At 34.4% G+C, this 14,226-nt stretch overlaps 1 protein-coding gene across 1 annotated transcript; it reads right to left on the bottom strand.

Moving 5' to 3' along the window:
- Positions 1–3,753: 3,753 nt before the first annotated feature.
- On the bottom strand, positions 3,754–6,430 carry LOC129892981 (uncharacterized). Its single transcript, XM_055968479.1, has 4 exons — positions 6,239–6,430; positions 5,960–6,025; positions 5,107–5,188; positions 3,754–4,037 (listed from the first exon to the last, which is right to left on the bottom strand). The coding sequence occupies exons 1-4, from the start codon at positions 6,428–6,430 to the stop codon at positions 3,754–3,756; spliced, it is 624 nt and encodes a 207-aa protein (XP_055824454.1).
- Positions 6,431–14,226: the final 7,796 nt, after the last annotated feature.

Genomic DNA, 14,226 nt, shown 5'->3' on the forward strand with positions numbered 1-14,226 from the left:
CTGCTCGCATACTATACCAATCTACAACTACTAGGTGAAATTAAGAAACACTCTCTTACTAAGACCTCATGATAAGTAATCGACCATCATTTCACTGTTTGTCTAGTTACAATTTATCACCTCGTCTTCTTTCATAACCTATGTGCTATTTACCCATTCATTACACCTCATTGCCTAGTTATATTTATATCCCTCTAAATAACATGGGGCTCTCTCTTCAAAATCATAAGCCTAGCTTAGATCTATCATCTGATGACTACTCATCCCTTCTATTGAACACCTATACTAGGTCTTTACTAATACAAAAACACCCCAACATAAAATCCTCTATTTGTTCAAGTATATTCTAACTCATCCTAACTAATAAACTCTTTATTCACCTCCTATTATGAAAGTTAGACGATACTTACTACTCTTCAGTCAATACCAAAAGAGACTTCACTTATGGCCCCATCACCTACCTTATAGCTACATAAATCTAGTTACATGCCTCAACCAATCACCCTTCACGTACATCCAATCATTCACCTCACACTCTAAGTCTTTTCCCCTCACCTCAATTTTTAACTCTCTGGAATGGTTTTCACTTCCTCTATAACTTGGTGAACTAAGTCTATTCCAACCCACTCAAAGATACGGAGCTCACTCGCTAGAAGGCATCATACCAGGGATGAAAGAAGATCTACAACCTCAAATGCTCCTATCAATATTCCTCTTACCTAGTTCAATCCTAACTCTAAGTCCTAAGTTGCTAGTCCTAAGATGCTCATACTTATACAAATCTAACCATCGAATTTCTATTCTATACCTCCATAGGGACCTTTTACTTAGAGAATACTATTCTTTCTTACCACTTCACACAATCACTCACAATCATCACCCAAAAGTCATTAATATCCTACTACTATCACTCTCATAGGGACAACTACACACTCCAGCCTATCACTCTAACCACCTCAACTACATCTAAGAATGGTCAAGCCTACTTTAACACTTTTACCTCTATTATTGCATGAGCTCTTACCAGAGGCACACTAACATACTCTTACTTATCTATTGTATCTCATAGGGTCTCATCTTTGTCCTTTTGCACACCTTTATCCTTAACTAGATGAGTATAACACAGCTATCAAAATTAAGAAACACTCACTCTCCCCCATTTATCCTCACTCAACTTAGTCTGCTATCATCAACATCGCTATTAGAATTAGGAGGAGCTCATTATCTCCCCCTTTGGCAATAACCAATGCTACTATCTTTCCACTCTATGATAAGCACGATCAATGTATGAAACTAGACATTCCAAATTCTACCACCAACAGTGTAATAACAAGCCTAAGGCCAATCCATGCCTAAAACAACATCAGAATCAATTATATTCAACTCAAATCAGATTAACCATGGTATCTCTATGATGGACGGGAATGATACAATCACTATTGAATCACTCAATCAAGATAAACTCATCCATGGGCATCACAAAAGATGTGGTACTCAGATCAAACATATCATAATTATCATAGGAAAGGATTCAAAACATACTAGAGACATTATTGGTGGGTTCTCCTGACCTTGGAGACTACCCATGGCATATAAACGGTTTATACCCCTGCTCATACAAAAAGTAGCACCCCTTTGATTTTCTCAAATTTATGGTGCTGGAGTAGAAGATTGGGCTTTGCTTGCCTACTTTAGATAATCTCTCTGAAAATAACCCTATTGACCACACTTATAACATCCACTGATGCCCTTTCGATACTTCTCCAAATGAAGTTTTCCACAAATACCGCATGGCGGTTTTCCTTTGGAACTTTGGGCCACACTTCTTTTGAACTGAGGATTTTGGACTTTGAAGTTCTGATTACCACGTGACCTTAAATTATACCTGTTATTAGACATTAGTATCCTCACTAATGGTGGCGTATAATGCGAGGACCTTTTGAGAAAGAAGGACTTATTTTCATTCCTTTGCTTTTGTTAATGATGCTTACGTCTTATCAATTCAGCCTTTTTACCTCAGGGTTCTTCTCTGTCCTCCTCCTTGTCCTCCTTCACCTATCGAGCGTGTATATTAAACTGAGTAATAGGCTCAGGCTCCTCTGCCTGGACTTTGATCCCTATTCTAGATTATGAAGGCATGCCTAGCGAGGAAATTTCGGTGGTGACAGCATCTCTCTGGCTCACTGTGTGTTTTGAAGTCATGGTAACAACGCGTAAACACATGAGTTAGAAGGGATTATACAGATTTAAACTCTAAAGCATGAAATAGAATACCAAAAGAAGCTCAACATTTCCTAATGTCGTATAGCCTCCCCATTATGGATGTGGCTCGCTTCACACCAATAATAAGGACTCTACTAGACATGGCTTCATAGATTCCCTAGGATACTTGAACTCTATGCTCTGATACCAAGTTTGTCACACCCCGAGAGGGTACCCTAGGCGTGGCTAGCACTCAAAAGCCATTACTGCCTCCCAAGCGAACTACTTGGCCTGATCACACATTCATTGATTCAGTGGAAGACTTAGTTTAAGAGAAAAACAAATCTTAGTGGGCTAACTCAATCATCAATCTCCATCATTTAAATTAAAAACATAGTTTGAAAGAAAATTAATCAAGAGTTAAAGACATCAAAATAAATCCATCACTATCAAATCTATGAAGCCTCTATCTCTACTACCTAAATGGTGCCAATGAAAAGTTCATAGCTACCTCAAAAAAACTACTCATAACCAATGGAAAGAATGAATATGATCCCTCCGATGACAAGGAGGTATCACCACTATTAGGAAAAAAATAGATCTTCAACAAAGCATTTGTTGATAATCTCTAACACCTATCTATGCATCATAAAATAGTGCAGGCCCAAATGAATGTCAGTATGTAGAATGTACGGTTATGTAATATGGCAAAATAAAATAACAATACATCAAATGTACTTAAGATAGAATGAAACTCACTCAACTCAATATGATATGCAAGTATAAAATATAACAATGCTTTAAGAAGGATTAGTAATATGCAACTTGTTCAAAATATGTCATATACTTTCACGCATAATCTGAGAGTCTCTCTTAACCGACAATAATCCCACTACCTATAAGTAGATAATACATAATGAACAGATATTGTTGCCATATCCGTCTAATACTTACCAAGGTAAGGGACAAATCTACCAATCTGGATTCACCAATCAATCAAGTTCTATCTTTTCAGGATAATAAAATAGGGAAATATCCAACTTTAACGGTCCAATCCTTAATTCAGTGCTCGATACTACTCTCAAAACTCAAAATGCTCATGCAACTTAAATAAATCAGTTTGATCAAAACTTTCGACTAGTCTCATTGGACTCACATTGAAACTTAATAATTATGCTCATTCAAATCCACTCAATCAAATCCATTCATTGAGAATAAATACTCAACTCTTTGAAGCAAACTTGTAGGTATTTGGTGCTCATATTTTACTTGCTGATAATTCTGGTACTGAGCCACATACTTAACTATATCTTTCTTCATGCACAACCACCAATATAGTAGCTCTAAGTCTTGATATATTTTGGTCACTATAGGATGAATAAAGTACCTAAAACAATGGGATTTGTAAAACACCTTTTGAATTATACCATCTACTCAGGGAACACAATTCCTTCCCCTAAAGTTGAGCACCCTACCTGCATCAAGGATTGCATCCTGGGCCTTGCCTAATAAAACCTTTTCTCTAATCTCATTCAAGTTCACATCCTCAAACTACTTAGCGTTAACCTCTTCAATAAATATGGGTCTTAGATCAGCAATGGCCATCACCCTACTCTTTTCTGAGATGCCTAGACTCATGAATTTAGTCTCCAAGTCCTGAATCTCTCTAGCCTGGAATTGCTTGTAGGCTACCAAATAGTCTAGACTGCCCATTCTAACCGATTTCCAGCTTAATGCATCTGCCTCCATATTATCTTTACCTAGATGATACTGGATGGTGACATCATAATTCTTGAGCAACTCCATCCATATTGCTTCCTCGGGTTCAAGTTTTTCTGAGTGAACATATGTTACAAAGTACGGTGGTCAGTAAACACCACAAACTTGACACCAAAGAAATACTACCTCTTAATTTTTAGAGAAAACACTACGCTGCCAACTCCAACTCCAAGTCATGAGTTGGGTAGGTTCTCTCATTGCATAGGCTATAACATTCTTATTCCGCATCAACACAACACCAAAATATGAATGTGAAACATCACAATAAATAATGAAATCTTAACCTTTAACTAACAGGGTCAGAATAGGTACCGTGGTTAAAAGAGTTTTGAGATTTTGAAAGCTCTCTTCACATTTATCAATCCACTCAAATGGTACCTCCTTTTGAGTAATCCTTATTAAATGAGTGAGGATAAAAGCAAAGTTCCTCTAGAACCGGTGATAATAATTGACAAGTCCCACAAAACTTCTAAATTCAGTCACAAAGCTAGGACGACCCCAGTTTTTGACAACTTCAATCTTTTGTGGATCTACCATTACCCTTTTTTTTGAAATAACATACCCCAAGAAGGAAATTGAAGACAGCCAAAATTCACACTCAGAGAATTTTTCATACAATTTCTTTTTTCCCTACGACACCCATAACAATGAGAAGTTGATTTGCATGTTCTTCTTCACTCTTCGAATACACTAGAATATCATCTAAAAAACGATCACGAATGAATCTAGGAATGGCTTGAATACCCCATTCATCAAACTCATAAAGGTTGTAGGTGCATTGGTCAGCCCAAATGACATCACTAAAAACTCATAATGCCCATATCTGGTTCTAAAAGTTGTCTTGGGCACATCCTCAAGTCTAATCTTCAATTGATGCTACCCAGACCTGAGATCAATTTTTGAAAAGACCGATTCTCCTTATAACTAATCAAAAAGGTTGTCAATGCGAGTCAACGAATAATGCCATCCTTTTATTTAACAAATAAAATTGGATCAACCTACGGAGAAGCACTTGGATGGATAAATCCCTTATTAATAAGATCTTGGATTTGAGTCTTAATAGAGATTGGGCGAGTGCCGACTCCAAGTCAATACAGAAGTTTATGTCTCTATCAGGAGGCATACCGGGCAAGTTTGTAGGAAACACTTCTGGAAACTCACACACTACCAGAATAGATTCAATGGAGGGAGACTCTACCTCAATATTCTGAATATGGGCCAAATAAGCCAAAGAACCCTACCCCACTTTTTTTCTATCTTGGAGAAAGAATATGACCTTAGTTGCCTTAGACTTGTACTTTCCTTCCCACTCTAATCTTTCCCTCCCTGGGATCTCTAGAGTCATAGTCTTAGCATTATAATTAAGTACAACATAATAGGGGAATAACCAAGTCATGCCTAAAATCACATCAAAATCATTCATATGTAGAATTACTAAGTCAGCCCAAGTCTGAACCCGATAAACATAACAGGACAGGCACAATATATATTGGTGACCATAACAAACTCTCCAACAGGGGTATAAACATGGACGGGGGCATCAAGTACATAACAAACTGCATTAAAACCCAAGGTAAACTGTACTGATACATATGAATAAGTAGAACCCGAGTCAAATAAAATAGTACATATCTGTCACAAACAAGAATAGTACCTATGATCACTGTATCAAATGCCTCAGTCTCAGTATTGCCTGAAAAGACATAAAACTGAGCCCTATAATCCTAATGGGCTACCTTCCTACATAGATGCACTACTCCTCACTTGTACTACCATTACCTCAGCCTCCACGGCCTCTCATATTTCTTATTTGCCCAATTTGTGGATGAACCTCTATCATTTCTGCCTTCGCCTATGGCTATTACTATTCTAGCCTACTGTGGTGCTGAATCTATCTCGCGAGGGTGGGGACACTTTCTCTTTATGTTCCCCGATTCTCCATAATTAAAATAGTCACACTCAAAAGATGACCTACTACCTGGCATAAAAGAAGCTCCTTGGCCTTCCTAGGTAGGATGTTGCTGGGGAGTATCTGGAAAACTACCTGTAAAAAAGGACATTGCTGACTGAATTGACCAGACTGCAATTGCTGGCCTATCTAACCTTCTAGAATAGGATCACTGGAAGTTGCTTGCATCCTTGGACTTCTTAGACAACGCCTTGACCTACTCATCCCATTGCACTCCCTCTACTTTCTTCACAAAGTCTGTAACTTCATTATTTTTTTACCCGAAGAGGTTATAAGAATAGACATAACCTGCAACTCGGGGTTTAATCCCTTCATAAATAATCGAATTCTCTCCTCCTCCGTAGTTACCAGGTGAGTAGCATACCTGGACAATGTATGGAACTTGACCTCATAGGTAGACACAGTCATATTACCCTGTTTCAATGCCATGAATTCATCTTTCTTGCGATCTCTTAAGATACAGGCCACATATTTTTCCATAACAGAGTATGGAATTGGACCCAAGTAAGTGGGGGCAAGATTGGTGAGCGACACTCCATATATATCCTCCACCACTGCTTGGCTTCGACTTGTAGCTGGAAAGTCATGAACTCAACCCCGTGATGGTAACTATGCTCAACTTATACAACCTCTTATAATAGTCAAGGATGAACTCATAGGCATCCTCACTCTTAGAACAATGAAAGACTAGAGGCTTAAGCTTTAGAAATTTGGTCAGAATGTCATGCTCGGTACCGGTCATCATCGAACCTTTTAATGGATGGAAAAGTGAAGAAGGTTAGATACCAATTTGGATAGATAGATACCAATTGGAAATAAGTTATATCACAAAATGAGAGAAGAAGTTTTTCTTAAAGTCCTGTAGCCACTCGAAGAAAAATACAGACGTCTTCGTACTGTTCTGTAAGATTCTACTAGAATCGTTTTGATATAATGAAATCAATGAACCTAGAGCTCTGATACCAACTTTGTCACAACCTCGACCCACCGTGATTGACATCCACATGACCCTCTAGTGGGAGAACCACTATTCTAGTCCAAAGCAACAATACTAAAAAAAAATAGATAAATTAAAGATACGGAAGCAGGTTTAATAATGAAATAAGACTGAGTTCCCATAAACTCAGAATAATCTATTCAATGACCCAAACATGCAGAATTTAATACCTAGAAACTGAAAGTCGATGTACCACTAAAACTATAACGAAACCACAAGTCTAAAGAGGGGGATGCAACCCCAAAAGTCATAAAATAAACTAGTCTGAAAGTCTAAGTCCTTAGAAAAAGACTGAGATAAATAAGAGCCCATGGTAGCCTGAAAGAACTGGCTCATCCATGAACTCTCAACACTAGTGATCTTCTATTCGAGGTCTCTCAGAAGTCATCAGAAGATGCTCTGTACTCAGCAAAAATAGAGATGGTGCAGTATTAGTTCACAAAAACAATGGTGTACTAGTAAGATCATGCGGCTAGCCAGTATGTGAGACATGAGTAAGTAATTACAATAAAGTAAACACACACACACACACACACACACACACACATATATATAGAATATCTCACTACTTATCATCTCATAACTAGTACTTAAACGTACTCACAAATTAACATTCCCAATTACCCAACAATTTTCAATAAAGGGTCCTCTAATAGGACCTACAAACACCTGCTAGTGTGTCAGAACGTGACACCTGGTCTAAGGTTGTGTCAGAACATGACATCCAATTCAAATATGTATTGAAATGTGACACCCAATCCAGTTTTGTGTCAAAATGTGACACCGGATCTAAGTATATACAATCAACCACAAATAAAGTGTATAATTCAATAGTCATATCTACCAAGAATAATTCATAGCAAGTCATATATAATAAATAGTCATTTCACATAGTTCATTACATGCCTCCCTATTCATACATATACATGCACACAGTGTAGCAATTAGCAAGCACATATAATAAATATGGAAAGACAAACAATCACCTACTTCAAAACCAAGCTTTAACAACTCTAAAGTGCCTGAACTTTCCCTTTTTGAGTTCGTTCAGCTTGTTCTTGGTCTAAAAGTAGTCACATATATACAAATGATCAATACAATGACCTAATTCACATGAATTATAACATAATTCCCCTCTTAGGACAATCCCATGATTCTAACCTCAGTTAGGGCTATATCCTACCATTAGTTTCAGGCCAAAACCCTCCCCCAATGATTACCATAATTTCTAGGTTCTATGAATCAAAATACAAATTTAGGGAGTGATTCACTTCACTTTAGCACAAAATATGGTGGAAATCTGTAGGAGTTCTCCCTAGGTCACTTTTGATCTTTTAAGGATGAAATGGAATGACTAAAAACCATTTTGGGACTTTTCTCCCGTCTTTATTCACAATTGTCTCGCTATAGTAGGATCATCCCGCTCTGGCAGCCCTAGCGAGATTATTCCAGCTCTAACGGGATTATTCTCTCTTTAGCGGGATATGCGGACACAAAAAGCTCGTAAAAAGTCTCCAAGTCTCCTATGTCACAACATACACTCATCTCATGACGTGTTAGCATATACCCTTCATGCCAAGTTCAATTTTGAGAGTTTTACTCGCTCGAATACGATTCTGTAAAGCCGTACAGTCTCAGATCATCTTGGCTATCAACTAAATCAATCAAATTATAGGTTTAATCCCCCATTCATTTTCGGATCACCCTAAACCTCACCTGACAAAATCTGAGTCCAAGTCTAGCCTGGATTAGTATTTTCCAAGTTACTACCCGAAGATTTTTGGCCCGAACTCCTTCCCCATTAGCTTATCCGTAACGACGGGGACAGGTCGTTACATATATAGAGAAGAAAATCAACAACCAATATTTAAATCTTCATTATTTATATGCTCAACATCGCCATATGAACACCTGCCAACAGTGTGTTCTTGGGGGGAATGAAATGAGTAGAGATCAAGAACAGAGGGTTCTTAGAGAAGAAGACTGGTTGGTTTTTGGGTTAAAAGGGATGTGGGTCGGGTGGGTTATTTGTTTTATATAATTTAGGTGAGTTTTGTATTTTTCTTTAATTCAATGAGTGACGTGGATGTATCATATTTGACCATGTGTACAAAGTGGTATGTCAAAAATCAGATATATTTTCTGTTAAAAATAATGGCATAAATGGACACTTTATTGAACGACAATGACATATATGAACCAAACTTTTAAAGAATGACATAATAATCCTTTCTCAAACTTCATGGCATATTTTAGCCTTTTCCCTTGATTAAACTATATTTTCAGAGCGTAGTGTACATGTTCATCAAATTAAATAAAAGATCATCATATTATGTATGTGATATATGTTTTCTTTTGCTCATTTATTAATTAAATCTATTTTGATCTAGTACATCTAAAAAATGAGTTGATTTTGAGCTAAATATGTAGCTCAAATTAAGGAATGATAAATATTCTTATCAAATATTTTTAGTTATTTTTTATTTGATATACTTTATATAAAGTAGCCATTTTTTTAATTTGGTAATCAAATAAAAATAACTAAAACTTAGTAAGAGCCATTATTTAGTCTATTATCACCCAAATTATCTCAACTCGAATGGGTGAAGATTGACATGTAGATATTTATTAACTTAACTCAACTCGAATGGGCGAAGATTGACATGCAGATATTTATTAACTTTAACTCCATACATCTTTAAATCTACAGTTATTGTACACTTTTCTCTTAATAAATCTTCTTGGAAGTGTGAAGGTTGTTCATTTGAGTATGTGTGAAAATTTTGGTCCTCATGTCACTATTTTGATTCATTAAGATCAGTTCACATATGATAGAGTCTTGAGTTGTAACCATTTGCTTATTCAGAAGCATTGTTAGGTTGATATTTGTTAGTTGACAACACTTAGTTTTTGAGAAAAGGCATAAATTTCCTTTTGAATTTTTTTTGAAAAATCATTTACACGCTTAAAATATCATGATAATCTATTACATATCTTTATTACTTAAAAAATAATTTATTTACTCCCTAAACTGACGTGGGAAAAAATTAAGAAAAAAAAACGTGTGCGTCAAAAAAATTAAAGTAAAAAAACAAAATTAAAATCATCCTTAAAATTAAAGTAAAAAAACAAAATTAAAATCATCCTTACACCCTCCTCCCCCCCTACCCCAACATCCCCTCTTCTTCACACTCCATCCTCCTCTTCTTCTTCACACCCCACCCATTATCCTCTTCTTCTTCATTTTTTGTTTTTCATCACAACCTCAATGCACAACTTATTTCTGATTCGCAATTAAGTTAATTTTTTGTAAGATTAATCCAAATCAACCAAAAAAAATTCAATTTTTTTGCTAACCATGAAATATTTGAAACCCATCAACTTCTCCCTATATATTACTATTCCTTTCTCAGGTGAAATGACTGTCTTTCTCGCCTCTTCTCCATAGTCATAATAGGTACCTCTAAATTTTCCTACCTTGGTAGGAGTCAGGTCTGCGTACACTTTACTCTCCCCAGACCCCATGTTGTGGGATTTCACTGGGTTGTTGTTGTTCTTTGTTGTTGTTTCATAATTTAGCTCTAGTGTTGAAAATTCTCAATTTTGACAGTTTTTACCTTCTCTAGTAATGAAAATAATTGAGCATCTTGTCACTTTCAAGTACAGTTTTGTTCTCTTCTTTTCTTCTTCTTGGTGTTTCAATTTCATGTAAGCTTCTCCCTTAATTTTTTCTTTAATATTCTCCCAATTCTTTTCAAATTTCTCAACATAGATAAAGGGATGGAGTTTCAAAATTTTTTTCATACGTGAATGTACGTAGCTCATCAAAAGCTACTAGAGATTACAAGTTTAACTTTCAAAAAAGGTGTTTCTTGTTCATTCAATAATTAATTAAAGATTAATTTGTGTAAAATAGAGTTAACAAAAGAAAAGTTAATTAATAAAGAAGAAAAGAATATAAAAAATTATAATTTTGGACGTGGTGGTGACGTAGCGTTGATGTGGCAGCGAGTGTAATGGACCACATACTATGAGAATGGTGTTACACATCTCAAGGTGGTATTAAATTCACTTTTAAGTAGTAAAGGTATGTAATAAGTCGTCATAATAGTTTAAGCATGTAACTTACTTTTCGGGACAAGTTAAGGAAGAAATTTATGCCTTTTCCCCTTAGTTTTTCAAAGTTAATGTGACTTGTTGAGGAGAGTATTATAGTTGCGTGACTGTTAATGTTAAGGTTTAGAGTTAAGTCTCAAATTTAAAGTGTTGTAATTTAATTTTTTGTCACATTTTATTTAGTGTAGTTTGGAGTTAAATCTTATTGGAATAGATCGTGATTTTTATATCTTTTGAGTCAGGTAACTTTCTATGTTAAAATCATGTGTGCATTACTATATGTTCTACACTTTACAATTTTAGTTGTTTAAACTAGGGAGGGAATAGGTTTTTTTGGGCTTAAGATGAGTTTGGTAATGATACATTGAATCAACAAATGGATCATTGTCAAATTCTATTCAAAGTCCATTGAATTTATGATATGTCTTGAAGAAACTTAATTCCCTTCTAGTACTCAAGGTATGAAATTATTTTTTCCCAAAATAGATTGGATAAACTACACCAGTGTTACGATACTTTAAACCCAGTGTGCAACAAACACAAATAGTAGCCAAATCACACTTAAACTTACTTTGTATTACTTTGTAAGTGCATGAAATGTTGCATTAAGAAATTGAGTAATCCAGAATTTTCTTAACTAAAAATTGAAAATTCTTATTATAATAATGGTGAAGTGCACCGGGCTGCCCTTTAATAATGATGAAGTCAATATTTTGAATAGGCCCTCAAATAAATTCAAAAAAGAAGAGTAAAATAGAGAAATTTCTGCTGGTCTTAATTATTAGGAGAACTTTAAAAAATAGCAAAGATTTGAATCATAATTAGGCTCCTTAGCTATAGTTTGCTTAATTACGTTCCATAGCTATAGTTTCAGTTGTTATGTCAATTTTCGTTTGTATATCTCGCTGCATTATACAAATTGGGCTTTCTCATTTGTATATCTCACTGCATTATACAAATTGAGATTTCAAAGAGATTGTATATATTTGCTTTCAAATTTGTATATTCACTTTCAAATTTGTATATTTGTATAGTCACTTCCAGATTTGTATATTCGCTTCCAAATTTGCTTTAGAGATTTGTATATTCACTTTCAGATTTGTATGTGAGCCCCCATAGTTGTATAATAGCAAATTACATTAAACTAAAGTCAATTTTCATAATTAATTGAAACTATACCCTTATTGCATAATATAGTAATAATGTTTGTCAATTGTCGTAATTTTCCATAATTAATAAGGATAAAAAGATGAAGTGCACGAAATTCAAACAAGGAGATTTCTTAAGAGAAATGTATGCATTAAATGTGGATTTGGAGAGGAGCTGACTTAACTAAATGGGATAATGCATAAGTATCCAACTATGATCGAAATTTCAGCGACACATCGTAACTTAATTAGGATTTTATTACCTTCTGAACTGACTTTTTCATATTTTTATGCACCTTTTGTGCTGACGTGACACTTTCAACCAAGTAAGTTGGTTGTGTTTGTACACACTCGCCTGCCACGTCAGCAAATATATATTTTTATTTTTTAGTTTTTTTTTTTAAAAATATTTTTTAAAAGTTTTAAATTCTTTTTAAATCTCCTTATTTTCGTTATCTTGTATTTAAATTAAGTTAATGCACATAATCTTTTTTAATGTATTTAGACTTTTAAAATTTTTTTACCTTCATTCATTGTCTTTTCTCTTTTATTGTTTATTGATTTTGTTTACTCCTTTTATTTTCTTTGTCTTTCCTTTGATTTGATTTCAAATTTAATTCCAAATGCCTTGTATTTAAAATAATTTAATTTCGAATGAATATTAAAATAAGTGAAAAAAATAAATAAAACATTAAAAAATTAAAATGTTAAAATTAAAAGACACTTTTTAATTATTTTTAAAAAAATCCTTATAATTTTTTAAAAAATAATAAAAAATGAAAAGATAAGAAATTAGTGAAAGAATGAAAATAAAAAGTTTAAAGTGAAGAAGAAATTAAAATAAATATTTTACATAGAAAGAAATAAAAATAATTAAATATATATAAGTTTTAATATCAATAATTGTGTGTACTAACTAATTATAAAGTTATCAATTAAAAAAGAAAATGTGTCCAATTTTTACACTCATCACTTGCTTTCAAGAGAGTATGCACTTTCTCTATGTCACGTCAGCTTTTAAGGTGTATTTATTCTATTTTAAAATAGTTTAGGAGGATAATAGGACCTTAGTTACGTTAAGGTGTGTCGCTGAAATTTCGATCATAGTTTGGGGGTACATCATGGATGCATCATTAAAATAAGAAAGAAATCTCTAGCTAGTTCTCTAGATAAATCACCATCTAGTAGCATTGGTTATATATATATCACCTAGTTTTATGAAAAAATAACGAATTCCCGTGTCACATTTTTGACCTATAAATTAGCCCCTGACTGTATACCTAAGTTTGTTTTAGCATTTGGAGGTTGGTGTAGAAATTTGGCATAGCTACTGAAGATCTGAGAAGGATTGATGATGAAGTTGTGTTGATTGAGTTTCCAACATTAAAGGGGAAAAGGTCTATCTATTGTGTAATAAATAAATAAATTAATTAATAAAGAACTCTTATTTTCTATTCACTTTAAATGTAAGAGCATATAACACAGTATTTCTTCAGCATATAAATGATCAAAAACATAGCTCCAACCATGACATGGGCAGAGCCATTTTAGACAAAGAGTGGTCTAGTCTAATGTATATTTTTTGTCGGAAAATTATATGTTGTATATATATTACATGATCTATAATTATGAGTTTATATTTACTTTTGCACACTTTTAACATAAATTAAAAGAAATTTTCTAGACTATTTGCTAAATTTCAGACTCCGTCACTGGACCATCGAGCAATATAAACTGCTCTTATACACATATACCCTAGATTCAACTTCATAAACTACTTGATCAATATTTACTATATAAAAATAAAAAATAATTTTAATCGTATACAAACAATACAATTGTTTGCCGAAGAGGATTCGGGAACTCTTGATCCCTCACTAGCTCCGCTCCTGATTGACGACATTAAACATGTTGGGTTTTAAAGTTGTGAATGAGAAATAAAAGGTTGTGACCTTTTCAAAAGATTGTGACTTTTCCAAAGGGTGTGACCGTTCTGAAAAGTTGTGACTTTTCAA

The sequence above is a fragment of the Solanum dulcamara genome, chromosome 6 (genome assembly GCF_947179165.1).
Source record: "Solanum dulcamara chromosome 6, daSolDulc1.2, whole genome shotgun sequence".
Lineage (NCBI taxonomy): Eukaryota > Viridiplantae > Streptophyta > Magnoliopsida > Solanales > Solanaceae > Solanum > Solanum dulcamara.